Source organism: Tachyglossus aculeatus, chromosome 14 (assembly GCF_015852505.1).
Source record: "Tachyglossus aculeatus isolate mTacAcu1 chromosome 14, mTacAcu1.pri, whole genome shotgun sequence".
Taxonomy (NCBI): Eukaryota; Metazoa; Chordata; class Mammalia; order Monotremata; family Tachyglossidae; genus Tachyglossus; species Tachyglossus aculeatus.
Genome location: NC_052079.1, coordinates 43,719,504 through 43,738,516, shown reverse-complemented (window position 1 = coordinate 43,738,516; position 19,013 = coordinate 43,719,504). Strand labels below are relative to the sequence as shown.

General features: G+C 40.6%; 1 protein-coding gene across 2 annotated transcripts; it reads left to right on the top strand.

Annotated features, from left to right (window-relative positions):
* Positions 1-408: 408 nt before the first annotated feature.
* On the top strand, positions 409-19,010 carry GLT8D2 (glycosyltransferase 8 domain containing 2). Of its 2 annotated transcripts, none has more exons than XM_038756378.1 (10): positions 409-757; positions 4,022-4,067; positions 6,161-6,253; positions 8,622-8,790; positions 9,188-9,305; positions 10,117-10,201; positions 10,742-10,854; positions 13,505-13,671; positions 16,930-17,042; positions 18,278-19,010. In XM_038756378.1, exons 2-10 carry the CDS (start codon positions 4,049-4,051, stop codon positions 18,448-18,450), a joined length of 1,050 nt encoding a protein of 349 aa, XP_038612306.1. In that variant the 5' UTR covers positions 409-757; positions 4,022-4,048; the 3' UTR covers positions 18,451-19,010. The 2 variants fall into 2 exon arrangements, with proteins under 2 accessions (XP_038612306.1, XP_038612307.1); XM_038756379.1 differs by lacking the exon at positions 409-757 and adding an exon at positions 1,449-1,469.
* Positions 19,011-19,013: the final 3 nt, after the last annotated feature.

The following is a 19,013-nucleotide window of genomic DNA, read 5'->3' as shown; positions in this document are numbered from 1 at the left end:
GTAACAGGAGAGAGTGGCCGGGGAGGGAGGGAGAGAATGATAGGAGCTGGGACAATTTCTAAGCATTTTTAGCACTGAAGAGAAAGCAAATAAAGTTCAATACCATCTTTTAGTTAACAGCTCAGGCACTTTTCAGAATAGGATTGATGTGTTATGATTCTGGGAAGCAAGAATGTTGGCTACCGGATGATTTCAGGAAAATACAAAAAGTTTTTTGGTTGTTTTTTTTTATAATCTCGATTCAAGCTTTCCTTCCCCCAACCCCAACTTTTACTTTTTCATTTCGAACGAGACCCAAACTATGCTAGAAGTTAGTTCTCAACTGTTTAATTTTCTACCATTTCGAGTTTTGTTACTGTTGTTGTTTTTAATGGACTTTGCATGCAATCTGCCCGATGAGGCTCTTGAAGGAAGCTTGGCAGAACAAGTCTGGATCACGCAGCACATCTGGAAACAGTTTATGAGACTGCCTGACTTTGCCAGTGCAACGGCTGAATCCCAAGCAGCTCCACAGACGTGGAAAGAGGAAACCAGAGCCACTCCAAAGGAGACTTGAAGGGGGCCGAAAAAGGAATTCCCCTTTGGAAAGACGATATTGATTCTGTGGGGCTCTTGCCCATGGGCTTTCCGAGGGGATTCATGGACTAAGCAGCTGTAGCATGAAGGGCAGCAGATTGGGGACTACAAGGAAGTAAATACTCTCAGCCTGCAGCACTTCAGAAAAGAGAAATACCAAATATTGCCTGGCATTTTCAAGGTAAAATACTTTGCTAATCAGACATTTCTGAACAGCTGTGGCATTGTTTTCATTTCACTCTCTCCCTGCTGTAGCCCCTTATTATCATATGAGCCCTGGGAGCTCAGCCCTGAAGCTGTCGATTCACAACTCAAACCTTGATTTCAGTGGGCCTTAAATTCAGGAATTTAGCATTCCGGTTAACGTTTCTGCAAATATAGTACATGATGGCTACGAAAATGTAGGTGCTTTTTATGTGCTGGACTGAGCCTTTTCAGATTGAAGTTTTGGACGACAAACGTCTAGTGTTTTGCACTAGATCGATATTTACTTACCTATATATTATAACTATAAATATAAATTGAGTATATATACATTAAAAAGAGTTTTCATCTTTCATGATCTGCCCTTGGGCAGAAAGTTCATCGGTTAAGATTCCTTACAAGGGAATTTATGCATAGTACCACTTCCTTCTCTTCCCTGAGAAAGAGGCCTCCAACTTTCTGCAGCCAAGATGGTGGCAGCAGAGACAACAGCAGTTTCTCTTATTACCTGCTCCTGACACAGCTGTTTTGTTTTTTTGCCGGACTCCTGGAGCTCCAAAGAGACTCTCATGAAGTGAAGCAGCAGCCAAACAGTTATTATTGCCATCACCGCTGCCATCATAGTAGTCTCTAGTTTTCTCAAACTCTTGCCTCTGTTAGGAACTCAGGATACAGAGGGACTGAAGCAGGTAAGACTGGAAAATGCTATTGATGCTGCTTGCCACCACAACCATTGTGGCCACTGTAACCACAGTGCCCTGATGCCTTCAAACACTGCGCTTATAATAATAATAATAGTATTTGTTAAGCGCTTACTATGTACAGAGCACTGTGGGAGAGGCAGCATCAGTGACTGAAATTATTACTTTTTTTTCTTCCTCCACGGCTGCATTTCTCTAGTCCTAGGACACTGGCTTTGCTGATTACGTCTCTATCCCGCTTTGCTTCTATTCTCCTGGCTCAGCTTCTTCCTTCTACATCTAACTTTATCTCTGTCTCCTTGTTTTGGTCTCTGTCGTTGTTTTCCCCAATCTGGGATGAAACCCTGGGCCTGGATTCCTCTTCAAGGCTCTCTGAAGCTTTGGCTTTAGGTGCCCTATCCCTTCTTTTTGTTTTTTAATGGTATTTGTTAAATACGTACTATGTGCCAGGCTTGGTACTAAGCACTGGGGTAGATACAAGTTAAATCAGGTTGGACACAGTCCCTGTCCCACTAGAGCCACAACCAGGGGATTGGGACTACTGTTTTCCCAGAGCCTCAGTGCCCTTTCACATGACAGGGGTTGTGGAATGGGGAGGTGCCCCTGAAATGGGGAGGGAGGCGCTCCCAAGGTAGCAGTGTCATCAGCACCCACACTAAGGGTTGTACTGGAACAGATGGACAGTGACATTAGAAAGGAGGTGCCAAAAGGAGAAAGTGCAGAGCCAGGAAGCAATTACATGATTGGTAGAGGACATGAGATGTCATTTGCATCAATACCTTTCCCTCTCTACCCTCCCCTCCCCTAGCACATCTCCCCCACTCCACACTGTCTAAGCATGGGGAGAAGAGCATAATCAAAACCATGGGCATATAATCTTCAGGTTTAGCCTGACCCTTCCTCAGACTTGGTTGAACACTACTCTTTATGTAGAAAAGGGATTCTCCATAACAACATAATTTGGGCCTAATTAAACAGGGTAGTTCTTACGCAGAGTAATCTTTTTATCTCTTTTTAATCTTTATCCCTGTAGCTCAATAACAGGGGGCTTCTGGGTTTCCTTTATGCTGCCCTCTTTCTTTCTCTATTTCTTTGTGAATGGTTAGCATTAGAAAATAGGACTGGAAATCATTGACAGCTCAAGCCAAGTGCTAGGTTTGGCAGTTTTGACAACCTCTTAGTAATGTGCATTATAGTACTGTACTATCTAGCAAAATAAAATATGCTGTATTACATTTATTATGCTATCTCATTGAAATCCTCCTTGGGTGAATGGCATGAATTACTTTTCTTTCTTTCTTTCTGAAGTTCGCAGTGGAAATTTTACAGGAATCCAGAAAGTTGGACTATAAAACAAATGCTTTGTTAACATCTCTTGTGTTTTCCCAGAAAGAAGGAATTACTTGTACTTCCCAAGTGTTTAGTACAGTGCTCTGCACACAGTAAGCACTCAATAAATATGATTGATTGATTGATAAAAGCTAGTCTCTTACTGAGATTAATGGAGTTGCTGGTGATCCTCTCTTCCACTTATTCATTCATTCATTTGTTCGATCGTATTTATTGAGCCCTTGTACTAAGCGTTTGGGAGAGTACAATATAACAATAGACACATTCCCTGCCCTCAGTGAGCTTACCATCTGTCTTCCAATAAAGAAGCTATTCCTGGAAGCAGATCCAGTCGATAGAACTCTTAAGATTTGTTCTCAATTTAGATCACACAACACCATAGCTTCCAAATGGAAAGATGAAGATGTGGAATGTGAAAATGGTTAGAGACTCTGAATCTTTACTCTCTCTCCCTTTAGGCTTTGTTTTTAAATTTCTTCTATTACTTGGGATCTTTAGGAAAGAACTAGAAGAATGGTCTAAATGAAATTGGAAGAACAGACAGTCCAGTGGCTTGAGGACAAACTAAATTCTCCAGGTATCCTGAGGGATTAGAGATCCGTCAGAGCAATTGGAATGTCCACAAGCCAAAGGAGAATCTGCAGTTGCTCTCAGAGCAACTGAAGGAGCCCAATAAGTAGCGTGAGATGAGGGAGGAGATAGGGAGTAAGAAATTTTGCATGTAGAAAAAGTGAGTGAATGAATAAATTGTAAATATATATATATATTAATTCATTCAATCATATTTATTGAGTGCTTATTGTGTGCAGAGCACTGTTCTAAGCACTTGGGAAGTACAATTCGGCAACAGAGACGGTCCTTATCATATAGAAATATGTATATATATATAAATTATATATATACTTGTTGACGAAGCTGATGAGATGGCATGATTGGCAAGGAAGAGGGATTAATCAAGGATTTAACTCTATCATTAGTTCTGGGGAAGGTGCAGTTGGTGTGCATATCCCTGGGAACTGTCTGCTTACTGACCTGTAACGTGGGACTCATCAAACAGATTTGAATGAAGCAATTATTTAGGCATGTAACCTTGTAAATAGCAAATGATGTGGACAACAAGACCATTGAAATGAAGAATTATTTATGTCTTTGAATTTCTTTATAGCCTCTTTTTTCCTTTTAACCCACAGATTCCAGTTTTTTAACTAAACGAACACATGGCTCTGTTGCGAAAAAGTAAGATCATTTTTTTTAAACTAATAATGTGCGATTCTGGATGATTACTTGTAAACCATTTCAGAAAAGCGAAAGCTGAGCCTGGTATTTCGTTTCAAAATCTGGTTAAACTGTATGGGTTGCTTACCCATACTTAGGCCCTTAAAAGTCAACAACTTGAAATTTCAACATGAAATATAAGGGTATGGTTCTATTTGTGGGGGCGGAATTGGTGGGAGGTCAGTAATGTGAATGGCTGTGGTTTTTCTCCTCTACCTCAAAAGATTACCATTTTAAAATTGAATGGATAAATGGCTTGGTATTTTTGGTGACTTCACAAATGAGGTTAATCTTAGTTCACATAAATCTGCCCCATTGGGTGTTAATTTATGCTGCTAGCATTGAATGGATTTGAGTTCTGCACAAGATTGCCTCCAGAAATGCTAAATATTCAAGAGTACAGAAACTGGAACTTCTATTTACGCATAACCTCAGTGCTATGTCAAATCTATTTATGCTAACAGTCATCCGTAAATAGACCATGAATGGTTAAACTATTTTCTTAAGACCTCCAAAAAAGTGCCACTCTGAAGTGTTGCCTTAGTAGGTGAGAGAAAAGGAAGTATTGCAACTAAGAATAATTCAAAAATCCAATAATGTTGAGACAATAATGTTGAGAATGTTATTAAAATATGTGTTGTTTTATACTGTGCTTGGCACATAGTAAGCGCTTAACAAATATCGTAATTATTACCTCTTCATCACATATTCATGGAGTGGTCCTACAAAATCTCCGTGAAGATTCTTATGCTCAGGAAGCTGAAAATGGCACAAAAATATATTTTAGGACCGTGATACATGGTTATTCTTGCATATCTTCTTTTGACTCAAGTAGGAAGTCCATTTTTAAAATTGTAGACTGTCTCACTACAAGATGAACATGATTAATAAGTTTTCATACAACAAGGTCAATGCACTTTGGAATTGTAGCAAAATACAGTGTAAGAACCATGATGTCCTTAGTTGAGGGAAAATAGTGATTATTGGTCTTGAGCTTATTAGTGAGCAAAAGTGAGTAAAATATTTACCTTTTTTTAAATCACCTGTCAACTACTTTTCTCTTTCAAGTTTTCTATGCCTGGAAGTCTTGAGAAATGAACAGTTAACTCCCATTTCACTCCAAACATTTGATAGGAAAAGCTAAAACCATTATCCCTGAGAATGTTCAAAAAAGGGTTGAGTTTCTGTGAAGAAAATCTCTGCCAATGCCTCTAATGTTACCTGACTCATTAGCTAATTCATAATAGGGGAATTGTCCACAGAAGAATAGGACTGAAGAGCAAAATTCAGGCTGGGCAGAAATAGTGTTTTGCGATTACAGCCTAACTGCCTAAGTGATTGACGGCTGACTGGGGTGAAACACAACTCTGAGGACTTTCTTGAGGGGATCCAGGGGAACAGCAAGGCAGGGGACCTGACCTTGAGGGGGAACAGCAATCAGTGTTCTGTCAATCATCTCATCAGGCTGACATCAAGGTTCTCAAAGTCAATTTGGAGGCAGGGCTAGTGGTAGGTACATTGTCCCAAGAACATTGATTTTTAACTGCACAGACAATCCTTGTTATGTTAAATTGGCTTTACAGACCCTGCCTCAGAAATGTGATAATGGTGGTCCAGCCTCCATCTATAGGTCTCCAGCTGGGAAAACCAGAAGCTGACTATCTGGCCTATTATAGTCAGTGTGAGCTGCTTCTGGCATATGTCTGTGCAAGTCTTCAGTTATGTCATGCTGAATTCAGTCACAAAACGTGTGCTGCTTGTTGGCACATATGAATGTTTTTGAAATGTTTATGCTCTTTGATTTTATAATTGTGGAAAAAAGTGAGATGTGGAATTTTCATATTGTTTTTGTTTTGGAGGCTTGTTGCTAGCATGCCCGGAGAAACTGCTTCTGTGACAATCAACGTTATGCTTACCTTTGGCGGACTGTCACCCAGATGCATTTTCTTACTGAAAAATTAATTCCAGAAAACACATCTAGTTAACTATTTTCAGACACTTTTGAATTTTCACATTTATTATTATATGAGATATTAACTTTCTTTTTGTTTCAGTTAATCAGATTTTGCTATTGCTTCTTGTTCTGAGCCTCTGCATGATTCTGTATAATAAAGTTCGTAAGGGATCAACTCTGAAGAATGAAACAGGTGAGATTCCAGCAAGCTACTTTGGCTATACTAATGGCTGGTTAGAGCCAAGTCTTCATCGGTTGTGGTGGTGGTGGCACGCTCCCCTGGGGCAGTGACTGTCTTTCCCAGTGGGGTGCATTTCATCAATGAAACCCCTGCCTTGTCCCCCACTGATGTCCCAGGCATTCTGGAAGAGTTGGGCAGAGGGGGCTGGTAGGTGGCTCATCCTCACGGGATACCAGGGGTGATCGGCTGCCCTGGAGCTCAGACAGCTGTGGCTTCCTTCTCCTTGCCAGCAGGAAACAAGAGCCAACAACTTGGCTCCAAAAGGTGGGATGGGCTAGGTATGACTGCCTGCTCTTCCCAATAATCAATTAATCAGTGATATTTACTGAGTACTTTGTGCAGAGCAAACTTTGGAACCAATCCTGTGGGGGGGATGGGGGCAATACCCCCTCCCACTCCAGTGGAATCTCCCCAGCAGATTGAAGACTTCAGTATTCATATGTGGACGTGAAGTCTACAACCCAGAAAGATTACTTCCAGCTCACCTAAACTGAAAGACCCTTCAAACTATTTTTAAAATTTAAATTTGGGCATAAAATATCATGATAAAATATGGGGATCTATACACTACCTATGAACAGGAGGGCACTTAGCGAGACCCTGAGAGGAGACAGAAAAAATGTCTGGCCACCTCCCCATGGAATTCTTTCCTTAGGGCCAGATTTACATCTGGTGAAGAGAATACCTTGGCAGCCACTTGGCTGAGGAACAGAACTGCTGCAGTTATTTTGCCAGGGTCCTGCCCTCAGCCAGCCCTCCACCCCTCAGCACTATCCAGGCTAGACCCTTCCTAGCAAGGCAGTCAGGACACGCACAGGAGCTCAGGGCCCTCACACAGTCACGCAGCCTCACTAGAAGAGGAAATAGAGTTGAATAAGCACAACTTCTAAAGATGAATGTGCAAAGCCCTTAGCTGATGTGAACATTTGCAAAACAAAGACCCCAGAACACAGTAAGTAAACTTCTCATTGGGAAAAGGAGCATGGCTAAAACCTTACCTTTTGGTAACTTTATCATTTCCCAGAAATTCATTTTGCTGTTCTGCTGGTTCATTACTGCCCTCTTGGGTTTTTTTTTTTCCATTTTCTTTCCTTCGTAAAACTGAAGGAAATTTGTTTGGCAAATTCCAAGGAGCGGCTAAGGATTTTGCAATCCGATTCATGGACCTCTACCTGTTGTAATCAGTTCTTTATTTAAAGATTGGGACATTCGAGCAGAACTAAGTTCAAGTTCTCTCACAATTAATGGCAATGTAGAAAGGAAATATTGTTACATAATTGAGAAAAAAAGCTGTCAAATCACAGGCAATAAACAAAGAAAGCACTGTTCAGTGTAACAGGAATCAGCTGTTAGTTATCCTGCTCAGTTGTGATTAGCTTTCCTGATGATTCACTTCTGTTGGTTATTTTTGTGGTATTTGTTAAGCGCTTACTATGTGCCAGACACTGTACTAAGAGCTGGGGTAGATTCAAGCTAACCAGAAAAGTGAAGTGACTTGCCCAAGGTTACACTGCAGACACTTAGTGGAGCTGGGATTAGAGCCCAGGTCCTCCTGACTCTCAAGCCCATGCTCTATCCACTAGGCCACGGTGCTTCTTGTCTATACTTTCTGGCTGCTTACAGGAATAGCAAAATTCTGAATCTGGTTTCTAGCTCGAGTAAAATATATTTGTAACCAGCTGTCTACACTCTGGAGCTGATACGTTATTTGTAAATGATTCCTGCTTTTTGTCCTTTCTCTTGCTCTCTTTTGTCCTTTCTCTTTTGGTCATCTCACTTATCAGAAACCCCTCCACTCATACGTATACGGCCTTATTCTCTGCTGCTTCCACAAGTTTGCTGTGTGGCCTTGGGCAAGCCACTTCACTTCTCTGTGCTTCACTATCCTCATCTGTAAAATGGAGATTAAGACTGTGAGCCCCATATGGGACAGGGACTGTGCCCAACCCAATTTACTTGCGTCCACCCCAGCGCTTAGAACAGTGCCTGGCACATAGTAAGCACTTAATAAACACCACAATTATTATTACTATTATCTGTAATTTATTTCAATATTTGTCTCCCCTACTAGATTGTAAGATTCTTGAGGGCAGGGCTCATGTCTACAAACTCTATTGTAGTGTGTTCTCTCAAGCACTTAATACAATGTTCTGCAAACAGTAAGTCCTCAACAAATACCACTGAATGATTCATTGTCTGTCATTCATTTATCTACAATACTTTTTTTCCTCCCATTAGCATGTAAAAAAGGAGTTGATTGGTTTCACCATAACATTCTATTTTGAGTTTCATTCCTAGCTACTGATTTGAATGTATGCAGATAATTCTGAGAGTCCAGAGGAATTGGAAGAAGAAATTCCTGTGGTGATATGTGCAGCTTCAGGGAGAATGGGAGCAGCAATGGCCGCCATAAACAGCATCTACAGCAACACAGATGCCAACGTGTTATTCTATGTGATCGGGATCAAAAATACTCTGCCACGAATCAGGTAAATGTCTCTACTTTGCTCCAATCTTGAGCCAACTGAAACATAAACTAGCCAAGGACCTATATTTGACTCAGGTAATTTGGGTTGGAGGAGTCATTGGTACAGTGGTAAGTGATCCTCGAAATTGGAGGCCAAGATAGTTGAATGTAATGCCAAGGAATCAGGCAAGCAATGAAGATACTGAAGGTGAGGAGTCCTGGTTCTAACTGTAAAAAGAAGGGAAAGAAGTTCATGAGAGGTGAAGCAAGAGACACTATCAGATATTTTTCCCCACATTAATTTGACATTTGATAGGATGTTCCGGCTGGTACTTCATAGACAAGAAATTAGCACGGGGACAATGAGGACTACACATGGTTTTTGAGGTATTTGCCACGTGCTTCTTTCATCCTTTTAGAAAATGGATTGAGAACTCCAAACTGAGAGAAATAAAGTTTAAAATTGTGGAATTTAACCCGCTGGTGCTCAAAGGGAAAATCAGACCTGCTGCATTACGTCCTGAACTACTTCATCCTGTAAGTAGGAATACTCCGTAGTTTACTGAAATACCTTTGTGATATTAAGACACATGGATGATATACGAAGATGATTAGGAAAATATGCAGGATGCAGAAAAAAGAGGAACACCTCAGTAGAACAAGAAGTTTCTGGCTCTCCACAGAATTCCAAATCCTTTTCCAGAGGAGACAAAATTTCTTCAGTCCTATAGTGATTGTTCTCAAATAGTAGCCTTGGCTTTCAAATCCACCTAAGCTGGGCTATTTCCCAGTAAAGGAAACTTAGCCCCAAATTTGAATTGTCTGAATGCCTTTAAGGGCTAATGTCAAATCTAATCTCCCTTGCAACTTCCATACCAACAGAAGTCGCTCTTTGAGCAAGAACCTGAATCCGGTATTTAAATTATGCTTTAAGGTTTTTCTGATCAGGTAACACATCAAACATGCCATTTTGTTGAAAAGGAAAGGTCATTTCTGACTCAAAGCAAATAGTGCTTAGTGTGTAATTTCTAATGCATCATCGACTGAGTTGACTTTTCAAATGAACTCAGCCTTTTCCTTATTACAGTGTGGTCAAGTGAGATTTATTTAGCGTATTAAAGACACGATAGCAGTGTTGGTGACCACATGGTTCAGAGAAAGCAGGTACCGGGAAAGCCCTGCAAGGTGTCACTGAAGCACTGCAGTTATTATTCTCAGCTCCCTGCACAAAACCAAAGTACAGGTTAAAAGGCAGGTTCGACCAAACCACAGCAGAATCCCATAAATGCAACTGAGACACTGAGATACGGGGCCTATTCCAAATCTGTCTCTCTTATTATTTCAATAGCTGAACTTTGTCCGATTTTATCTTCCCCTGCTTATCCAAAAACATGAGAAAGTCATATATTTGGATGATGATGTCATTGTGCAAGGTATGTTGCCTGCTAAGAACTCTTGGAAGGGAATAATGGATAAATAAAAGTTATGATTTTCTTTACCAATTTCCCAAATAACAATTTCCACTGTTTACCTGAAAACATGAGTTTTGTTTGAAATTAGGGGTATGTATCGGTATCAATAAAGATTATTAAGACATAAAAGGCCACACTCAAAATGACTGTTATCCTTTCTGATTTTTGAAGGCAGTGTCTTTTGTGCCCTACAGCAGTTGGTTTTGTATCTTATAGATACGAGATCTTGTTATTATCATTATTAGCTTTACTAGCAGATGGCTGATAAAAAAAACGGGGAAAAAGAGTAGAAGGCTTTTTATCATGAGTCCCTAAACTCCTTCTTAAACTGCCCAGTCCTCTTATGTGCAATCCCCACATTGAACAGTAATTTCTGCTACTTTTTCTGAAGTCCCAAAATCTGCTTTTATAAGGGGATATGCTCAGAAAATAGGATTTTTAAGTTATTTTGAAACCAAACCAAACACTGCTATGTGTTTAACTCAGTGCTTCTAAAATTAGGTGATATCCAAGAACTGTATGATACAAAGTTGACCCTGGGCCACGCAGCAGCTTTCTCAGATGATTGTGATTTGCCTTCGACCCACGAGATGGTTAGAAGTGTAGGAATGCAGGTGAGCTTAATTTGTAAATCTAATCTATGGACTTGGTTTTAGCCCTTGTTTCATATTTCCTTTCTCTGCAATTAAAATGAGCACCACACGACAAAACGTTTGATTGTATTCTGAACCGAAAGATGCTCTAGGGTGTCATTCATTCATTCATTCAATCGTATTTATTGAGTGCTTACTGTGTGCAGAGCATTGCACTAAGCACTTGGGAAGTACAAGTTGTCAATATGTAAAGGATGATACATTTGGGTAGCTGCCTTGGAGACTGTGGTTGATTGGGAAAAGACAACCAATCAATCAGTGGTATTTACTGAGTGCTTAATCAATCAGTAGTATTTACTGAGCACTTACTATGTGCAGAACACTGTTTCAAGAGCTTGGGAGACTACAAGAGAATTAGCCAACACGTTCCCTGCCCATAATGAGCTTACATCCATAGCACTGTACCAGGTGCTTGGTAGAGTACAATACAATGGACATTATTCCTACCCACAAGGAGCTTACGGTCTAGCAGGGGAAAAATCAAGTCATGGTTTTGCATGTGACTTCTATGCCTTCAGCTTGAGCGTATGTCAAAAATACACCTATGCCATTAGCATAGACAGGAATGAAGGTAAGGTGCATTCTTCTTTGTTGGAAATGATAAAAAAAAAATATCTTGCATGAAAATCTCCTGCAGCTTGCTCTGTGTCTGCAGTGACTCTCCAGGAAGATGTTTGCTCCTGCTATAGCAGCCACAACCACAGCCCTAACCTCTGCCCAAATTCCCTAAGGAGTGAAAATAAGCTAAATCCCATTGGGAGGAGGAGGCTAGTTGGATTTTCCCCTTTCCATCGCACTGTCTTAGATTCTGGGGGGAACATACTAAAGAAGTAAAAGATAGAATCCCTGTATCTACAGAATTTCCAGTCTAATGGGCAGACCGGAGACATAAATGGAAATATATACAATTCGGTACTTGAGTGGAACAGGCTGAATGTAAATAGCTGACACAAATGAATAAACAGTGCTAAGATAGCTGATGGTATGCATGCCAAAATAGAGGGGCGTTAATCACAGAATACCTCCTGCGAGAGGTGACTTTTCTAGAGGGCTTTGAAGGAGAAGCAGCATGGCCTAGTAGATAGAGCACCCTCCGCTCCTCTGCCGCTAATCTCCTCACCGTGCCTCGTTCTCGCCTGTCCCGCCATCGACCCCCGGCCCACGTCCTCCCCCGGGCCTGGAACGCCCTCCCTCTGCCCACCCGCCAAGCTAGCTCTCTTCCTCCCTTCAAGACCCTACTGAGAGCTCACCTCCTCCAGGAGGCCTTCCCAGACTGAGCACCTTCCTTCCTCTCCCCCTCGTCCCCCTCTCCATCCCCATCTTACCTCCTTCCCTTCCCCACAGCACCTGTATATATGTTTGTACATATTTATTACTCTATTTATTTATTTTACTTGTACATATCTATTCTATTAATTTTATTTTGTATGTTTGGTTTTATTCTCTGTCTCCCCTTTTAGACTGTGAGCCCACTGTTGGGTAGGGACTGTCTCTATATGTTGCCAACTGGTACTTCCCAAGCGCTTATTACAGTGCTCTGCACACAGTAAGCGCTCAATAAATACGATTGATTGATTGATTGATAGTAGATAGAGCACAGGCCTGGGAGTCAGAAGGACCTGGGTTTAATTCCAGCTCTGCCAACTGTTTGCTGGGTGAGCTTGGGCTAGTCACTTCATTTCTCTGTGCCTCGGTTACCTAATCTTTACAATGAGGATTAATTCAGTGAGCCCCATGTAGGACATTAATTAGGTGGAACACAATTCGCTTGTACCCAGCACTTAGAACAGTGTTTGGCACACAGCACTTAACAAGTACGATTATTATTATTATCTTGATCATACTTGACCCTAACTCCTCATTTCTTCAAATTTGGGTTAAAAATGAAAGTCTAGCACATAGTGAGTGCTTAACGGATACCATTAAAAAGTACTGATCAGACGAAGTGAAATAATAAAAATACCATTATTGAAAGGGTGCAGAAGGAAGACTCACGGAATGGGGCGAGAAAGGCCCAGGAGACTGGGGTGAGAGAAAATGAAGACTACAAATTTTTGCAAACAATAATATGCTCATAAATTTATGCAGTAATAATTGTTACAATATGAGTCTTTAATGTAATTCTTTGTTTCACAACATTTCAATCATAGGTACTACCTACGCGTGGTATGAATAATTTCTTACTCTAGATGGGATTAAGAAACACATCATTGCAAAAACCTAATTTCCAAGAAACTGAATAAATATGTTTACACATACTGAAGAGTACTCTGTGAACATTAATATGCTACACATGTCCTCAAACTGCTCATTGCTAAACATGTGGAAAATATTAATTTTGGAGTTATGATCAGAATAATTGACTGTTATATTTTTGGTGGATTCTGGCACAGAGAGGCTATAAAATATTCTGCCTTTTCCTTCCCAGGTATTTCAAAGATCAATCAATTGTATTTATTAGGCGCTTACTGGGTGCAGAGCATTGCACTAAATGCTCGAGGGAGTGCAATATAATAGACACATTCCCTACCCACAATGAGCTTAGTCTAAAAGAAGAGGGGATAACACTAACCCGTACTTGTAATTTAAAATTGTGTTTATTTCTTTATAGAACACCTATATGGGCTACCTGGACTTCAGAAAGAAAACAGTTAAGGATCTTGGAATCAGCCCCAGCACCTGCTCCTTTAATCCTGGTGTGATTGTTGCTAATATGACAGAGTGGAAGCATCAGCGCATTACAAAGCAACTGGAGAAATGGATGCAAAAAAATGTGGAGTAGGTATATTTATTTAATCCATACCCTTGGGATCTACTGAGGGCACCTTACTCTATGCAGAGCACAGTTGGAGGCCCTTGGGAACACATAGGAGGAGTGAAAGACAGGCTCTCTGCCCTCAAGGAGTTTATAATATCCTTATTTTAATGTTGTTAATTTTCAAAATTCAGTCTAGCTATGTCATTCATTCATTCAATCATATTTATTGAGCGCTTACTGTGTGCAGAGCACTGTACTAAGCGCTTAGGAAGTACAAGTTGGCAACATGTAGAGACGGTCCCTACTCAACAGTGGGCTTACAGTCTAGAAGGTATGTCAGGCATACCCTAACAGATACATTCAGATTTCAGGATAGTGTACCACCTTGAAAAAGAAATCAAGTAGTCGACCGAGGGATCACTGCCCTTCATTTAATATGCAAAAACCTGTCCCCCTCTGCCACTCAACTCCATTCCTTGTTCAGTTTGTGATCTCTTACTGCCACCCACTGCCCACTTCCAATTTTCCTCTGCTGCTGCCTGGATGACTCCTTTGCACCAGGCACCAGGGCTGGTTGGGGAGTAGGGGGTGGTGGTGGGTGGTTATTTATTTATTTATTTATTTTGCTTGTACATATCTATCCTATTTATTTTATTTTGTTAGTATGTTTGGTTTTGTTCTCTGTCTCCCCCTTTTAGACTGTGAGCCCACTGTTGGGTAGGGACTGTCTCTATATGTTGCCAATTTGTACTTCCCAAGCGCTTAGTACAGTGCTCTGCACATAGTAAGCGCTCAATAAATACGATTGATGATGATGATGATGATGGTTGCAAGTAGGAAATCAGAAAGCAAGGAGCAGTTTGGGGCAATAATGCGAGACTGTGTGTGGAGTGTCATGTGGTGGCAAGTGCTAGGCAGGGAAGAAAATAGCGTCACCCAGAAGCAAGTTTTGTGCATTAATGTGGTAGGGTGGCTCTCAGCTCCAGCTGATGGTGAGTTGATTTTTGGTTTTGACACGGCTCCCTGGAAAGTCATGGAGAGGAATTCATTCATTCATATTTACTGAGCACTTTTCGGTGTGCAGAGCACTGTACTAAGCTCTTGGGAGAGTACAATACAACAATACATAGACACATTCCGAGAAGCAGCATGGTATAGTGGATAGCTAGCTCTCTTCCTCCCTTCAAGGCCCTACTGAGAGCTCACCTCCTCCAGGAGGCCTTCCCAGACTGAGCCCCTTCCTTCCTCTCCCCCTCGTCCCCCTGTCCATCCCCCCCATCTTACCTCCTTCCCTTCCCCACAGCACCTGTATATATGTATGTATATATATATGTATAACATATATATATGTATATATATATGTTATATATACATATATATATGTATATATATGTATATATGTTTGTACATATTTATTACTCTATTTATTTTACTTGTACATATCTATTCTATTTATTTTATTTTGTTAGTATGTTTGGTTTTGTTCTCTGTCTCCCCCTTTTAGACTGTGAGCCCACTGTTGGGTAGGGACTGTCTCTATATGTTGCCAATTTGTACTTCCCAAGCGCTTAGTACAGTGCTCTGCACATAGTAAGCACTCAATAAATACGACTGATGATGATGATGATGATGATAGAGCATGGACCTGGAAGTCAGAAAGTCAAGGGTTCTAAACCCGGCTCACGACTTGTCTGCTGTGTGACCTTGGGCAAGTCACCTAAACTTCTCTGTGCCTCAGTTACCTCATATGTAAAATGGGGATCGAGACTGAGTCCCACATGGGACAGGGACTGCATCCAACCTGATTTGCTTGTATCCACCCTAGTGCTTAGTACAGTGCCTGGCACATAATAAGCACTTACAAATACCATAATAATAATTCCCTGCCCACAACAAGCTTGCTGGATTTAGGGTATTTGTGAAGAATGAATTTCCAAGGGAAACCATAACATTCTGAGGGGCTATAGTATTTGATAGCTATATCAACAAAAAATAAGATTGTAGTTCACTTTGAGCCAGAGCTGTCTACAGATTTAAGGTTGCGAGTTCCAATCTCGGTCTTGACACAGTTTACTCAGGCATTTCACTCTGTGGAGGATTTGTCATTTTGCCACCCATAGACAATAAGCTTATTGCAGCCCCTTAATTATGACATTTTAAATAATTGCAAAGGTAGGTTTCTTAAATTATGAATTTACCTCACCTTCCTTTCAGGAGTAATTGATAACGTGGGATATTGACGATATTCCCTGCCCACAATGTACTTGAAGTCTAGAGGTGGCGTTGACAGCTAAAGGGGAGGAAAAGGGAAATGGCTCTTGCCCGTAGCAGGGGCAGAGAAGACTGCCTGGCATATGGCAGAAGTACATTTTCTCTTGAAAGTGAGTTAACAGCATTTACTATTACTATTCTGTATAGTATAATATTTACTAGTCCTATTAGTATTATCATTAGTATTTACTAGAGAAGCTGTGTGGCCTAGTGGAAAGAGCACAGGCCTAGGAGCCAGAAGACCTGGGTTCTTCTCCTGGCTCTGCCATGGACCTGCTGTGTGACCTTGGGCAAGTCACTTCAGTTCTCCGTGCCTCAGTTCCCTCGCCTGCAGAATGAGGATTCAATACCTGTTCTCCCTCATTACTTAGACTGTGACCCCCATGTGGGAGTTGATTATCTTGTATCTACCCCAGTGCTTGATATAGTGCTTGCCATATAGTGAGTGCTTAGCAAATACCACAATGATTATTACTGAGTGTTTATTCTGTGCAGAGCACTGCAGCAAATACTTGAATGAGTTCAATAGTACTGCCTTCAAGCTTACAAACTTGTAGTGAAGTTGTATGTAAAACAGCTCTCCCTCTAAACATGTTTTCTCCCCCGTGCCCTGCTACTGATTTGTGTTCTCATAGTAGTTTCATATTAGACATACTAAATTGAGACTCCATCTGTAGAAACGTTTCACCACATGATGGAAAATTATCCAGCTTTAGCCTCCCTCCAACTCTGTCTTTTACTTATCTCTGGACATTCAGGGACAGAATGGTTTAAATAATTTTTCAAATATTCTGGAAAGTTGCAATTTATTATTAAAATATACTGCTGGGATATACAGTACTATAAAATTATGCTCCAACAACTAGGAGTGTGTTATGGAACTTAGGATCATAAGCATGCTTAGTCTTTTAAAATAAAGAGAATTCATACTGTACTTAGAGTTACATTACAACATTAAATCACCTTTCTCACCTGAGAAATGATTTGGTACTTCATTCTTTTCCTAGGGAAAACCTCTATAGCAGCTCCCTGGGAGGAGGGGTAGCCACTTCACCAATGCTTATAGTATTTCATGGAAAATACTCTAGCATCAATCCAATGTGGCACATTCGACACTTAGGTAAGAATTTTATTTTATTGCACTACATAATGAACAGAGTAAAATGAAGTAATAATGACTTAAGAAAAGTATCTGCTATACGAAAGCTCAAATTAAAAGAAAAAGTATATTGGCCAATTCTCAGGCTTTGTAGAAACCAAGGGACTATGGGTTCAAGGTGTGTGACTCCACAGAATTTATTCAGCAGTGGATCCTCCAGAAGACTTAAACAGTCTTTTTTCCTTTTTTTGGTACGTGTGGGATTATTTAAAGAACAACTTCCCCCATGCCTCCCCCAAAAAAGTATTACTAGGAAGTTAAGGGATTCAACTTTGGCCCAGCGTAAATTAACGATCTACGATCCTCTAAAGAGGCTAAATTATAATTCACACTCCCCTTATTCTTCTCTTGCTTAGCAATGTTTTGGTTTCATTCTACCACTTCATTCTCCCCTCCACCTGATTTTTGAAGAGGAAATAAAAGATTATTTTTCTGAGTTGTGAGACCTGCATGCATAGGGTAGAAAGGAGTCAGGTACGAATGATGGCAGATTCAGACTTGTGGAAATGTGCAAATTCCAGGGTAGGAAGAATGGAGGTTGCTGTACTTTGAGTGCTTCCATATGCAACACCTGGGAGACTGCAATAGAAGAAGCAATTGCAAATGCACTCTTACCTTGCTCTTCCTTCTCCCCTCCTTTCTTCCAACTTTCATTTCTTTTTATTTTCCCCTGCTCTCCTTATTGCTAGACTCAGAAGGTCTTGGGTTCTAATCCCGGCTCCGCCACTTCTCTGCTGTGTGACCTTGGGCAAGTCGCTTCACTTCTCCGGGCCTCAGTTACCTCATCTGTAAAATGACGATTGAAACTGTGAGCCCCATGTGGGACAGGGACTGTGTCCAACCTGGTTTGCTTGTATCCACTCTGGTGCTTAGTACGGTGTCTGGAAAGTAGTAAATGCTTAAACAAATACCACAAATGACTGTTATTACTGGACACAGTTCCCCATCTAAATGCCCCCTCCCCTGTTTCAGAATTGCAAAAATTATTCAAACCAGTGGGGCAATCATGCAAGTAAATATGGCATACTACCAGAATTTCCTACAACTGACTCAAGAGCTGCTAGAGAAACAGCAGCCAAACAACTTAGCCTAAGAATGTCTCCTAGTGCAATGCTTTCTGGTCATTTATGGCAAGTAAGAACACATTATAAAGTGAAAATTAATATAAACTCCCATTTTATCCTAAACTTTTGAAGGCTGGAGCACAGAAACCAGATACTCTGAACATTTTCTTCAAGAAGCTAAATTACTTCACTGGAATGGAAGACATAAACCATGGGACTCACCTAGTGTTCATACCAACCTGTGGGAAAGCTGGTACATTCCTGATCCGTCAGGGAAATTTAAACTCAATCGCCATGAGAGCTGATACTGAAATACCTTTCAATATTCACTTAAAATATTAGTTCGGAGCAGGCTCGTAAGTGAATTTTTCTACATTCTGGTTTGACAAATGATAGATAATTCATCTGGATAAAAATACAGCTATTGTGCGCATTGTACTACATAGTAATTCATTTATGGCCTTATCCCCAGCCACAGAGTTATTCAGCGCTTAAAACAGTGCTTTGCACATAGTAAGCGCTTAACAAATACCATCATTATTATTATTATTATTTTGTGGAAACAAGTATCCTCATTAAGTTCATTAGTTGCACTCTGAAAGGGAAACTTTGGAAAAATTAGATTAGAGAACAAATATTTCAACAGCCTAGAGGTTTTCTTTCTAGTTTGTCTCTAGTCATTTGCAGACCTATTACTTTCAAAATATCGATAGTTAATGGCATTTCTTCAAATCCTATATGCAGTGCAATTTAGAACATTTTAAATAGTGGAAGACGTTTGCTGGCTAATTACTCAAAATGGAGTGAGCACGGGAAGAGAAACAAAGAAAATATGCCAATAGTTAACACTGAAGGAAGAGACGTCAAT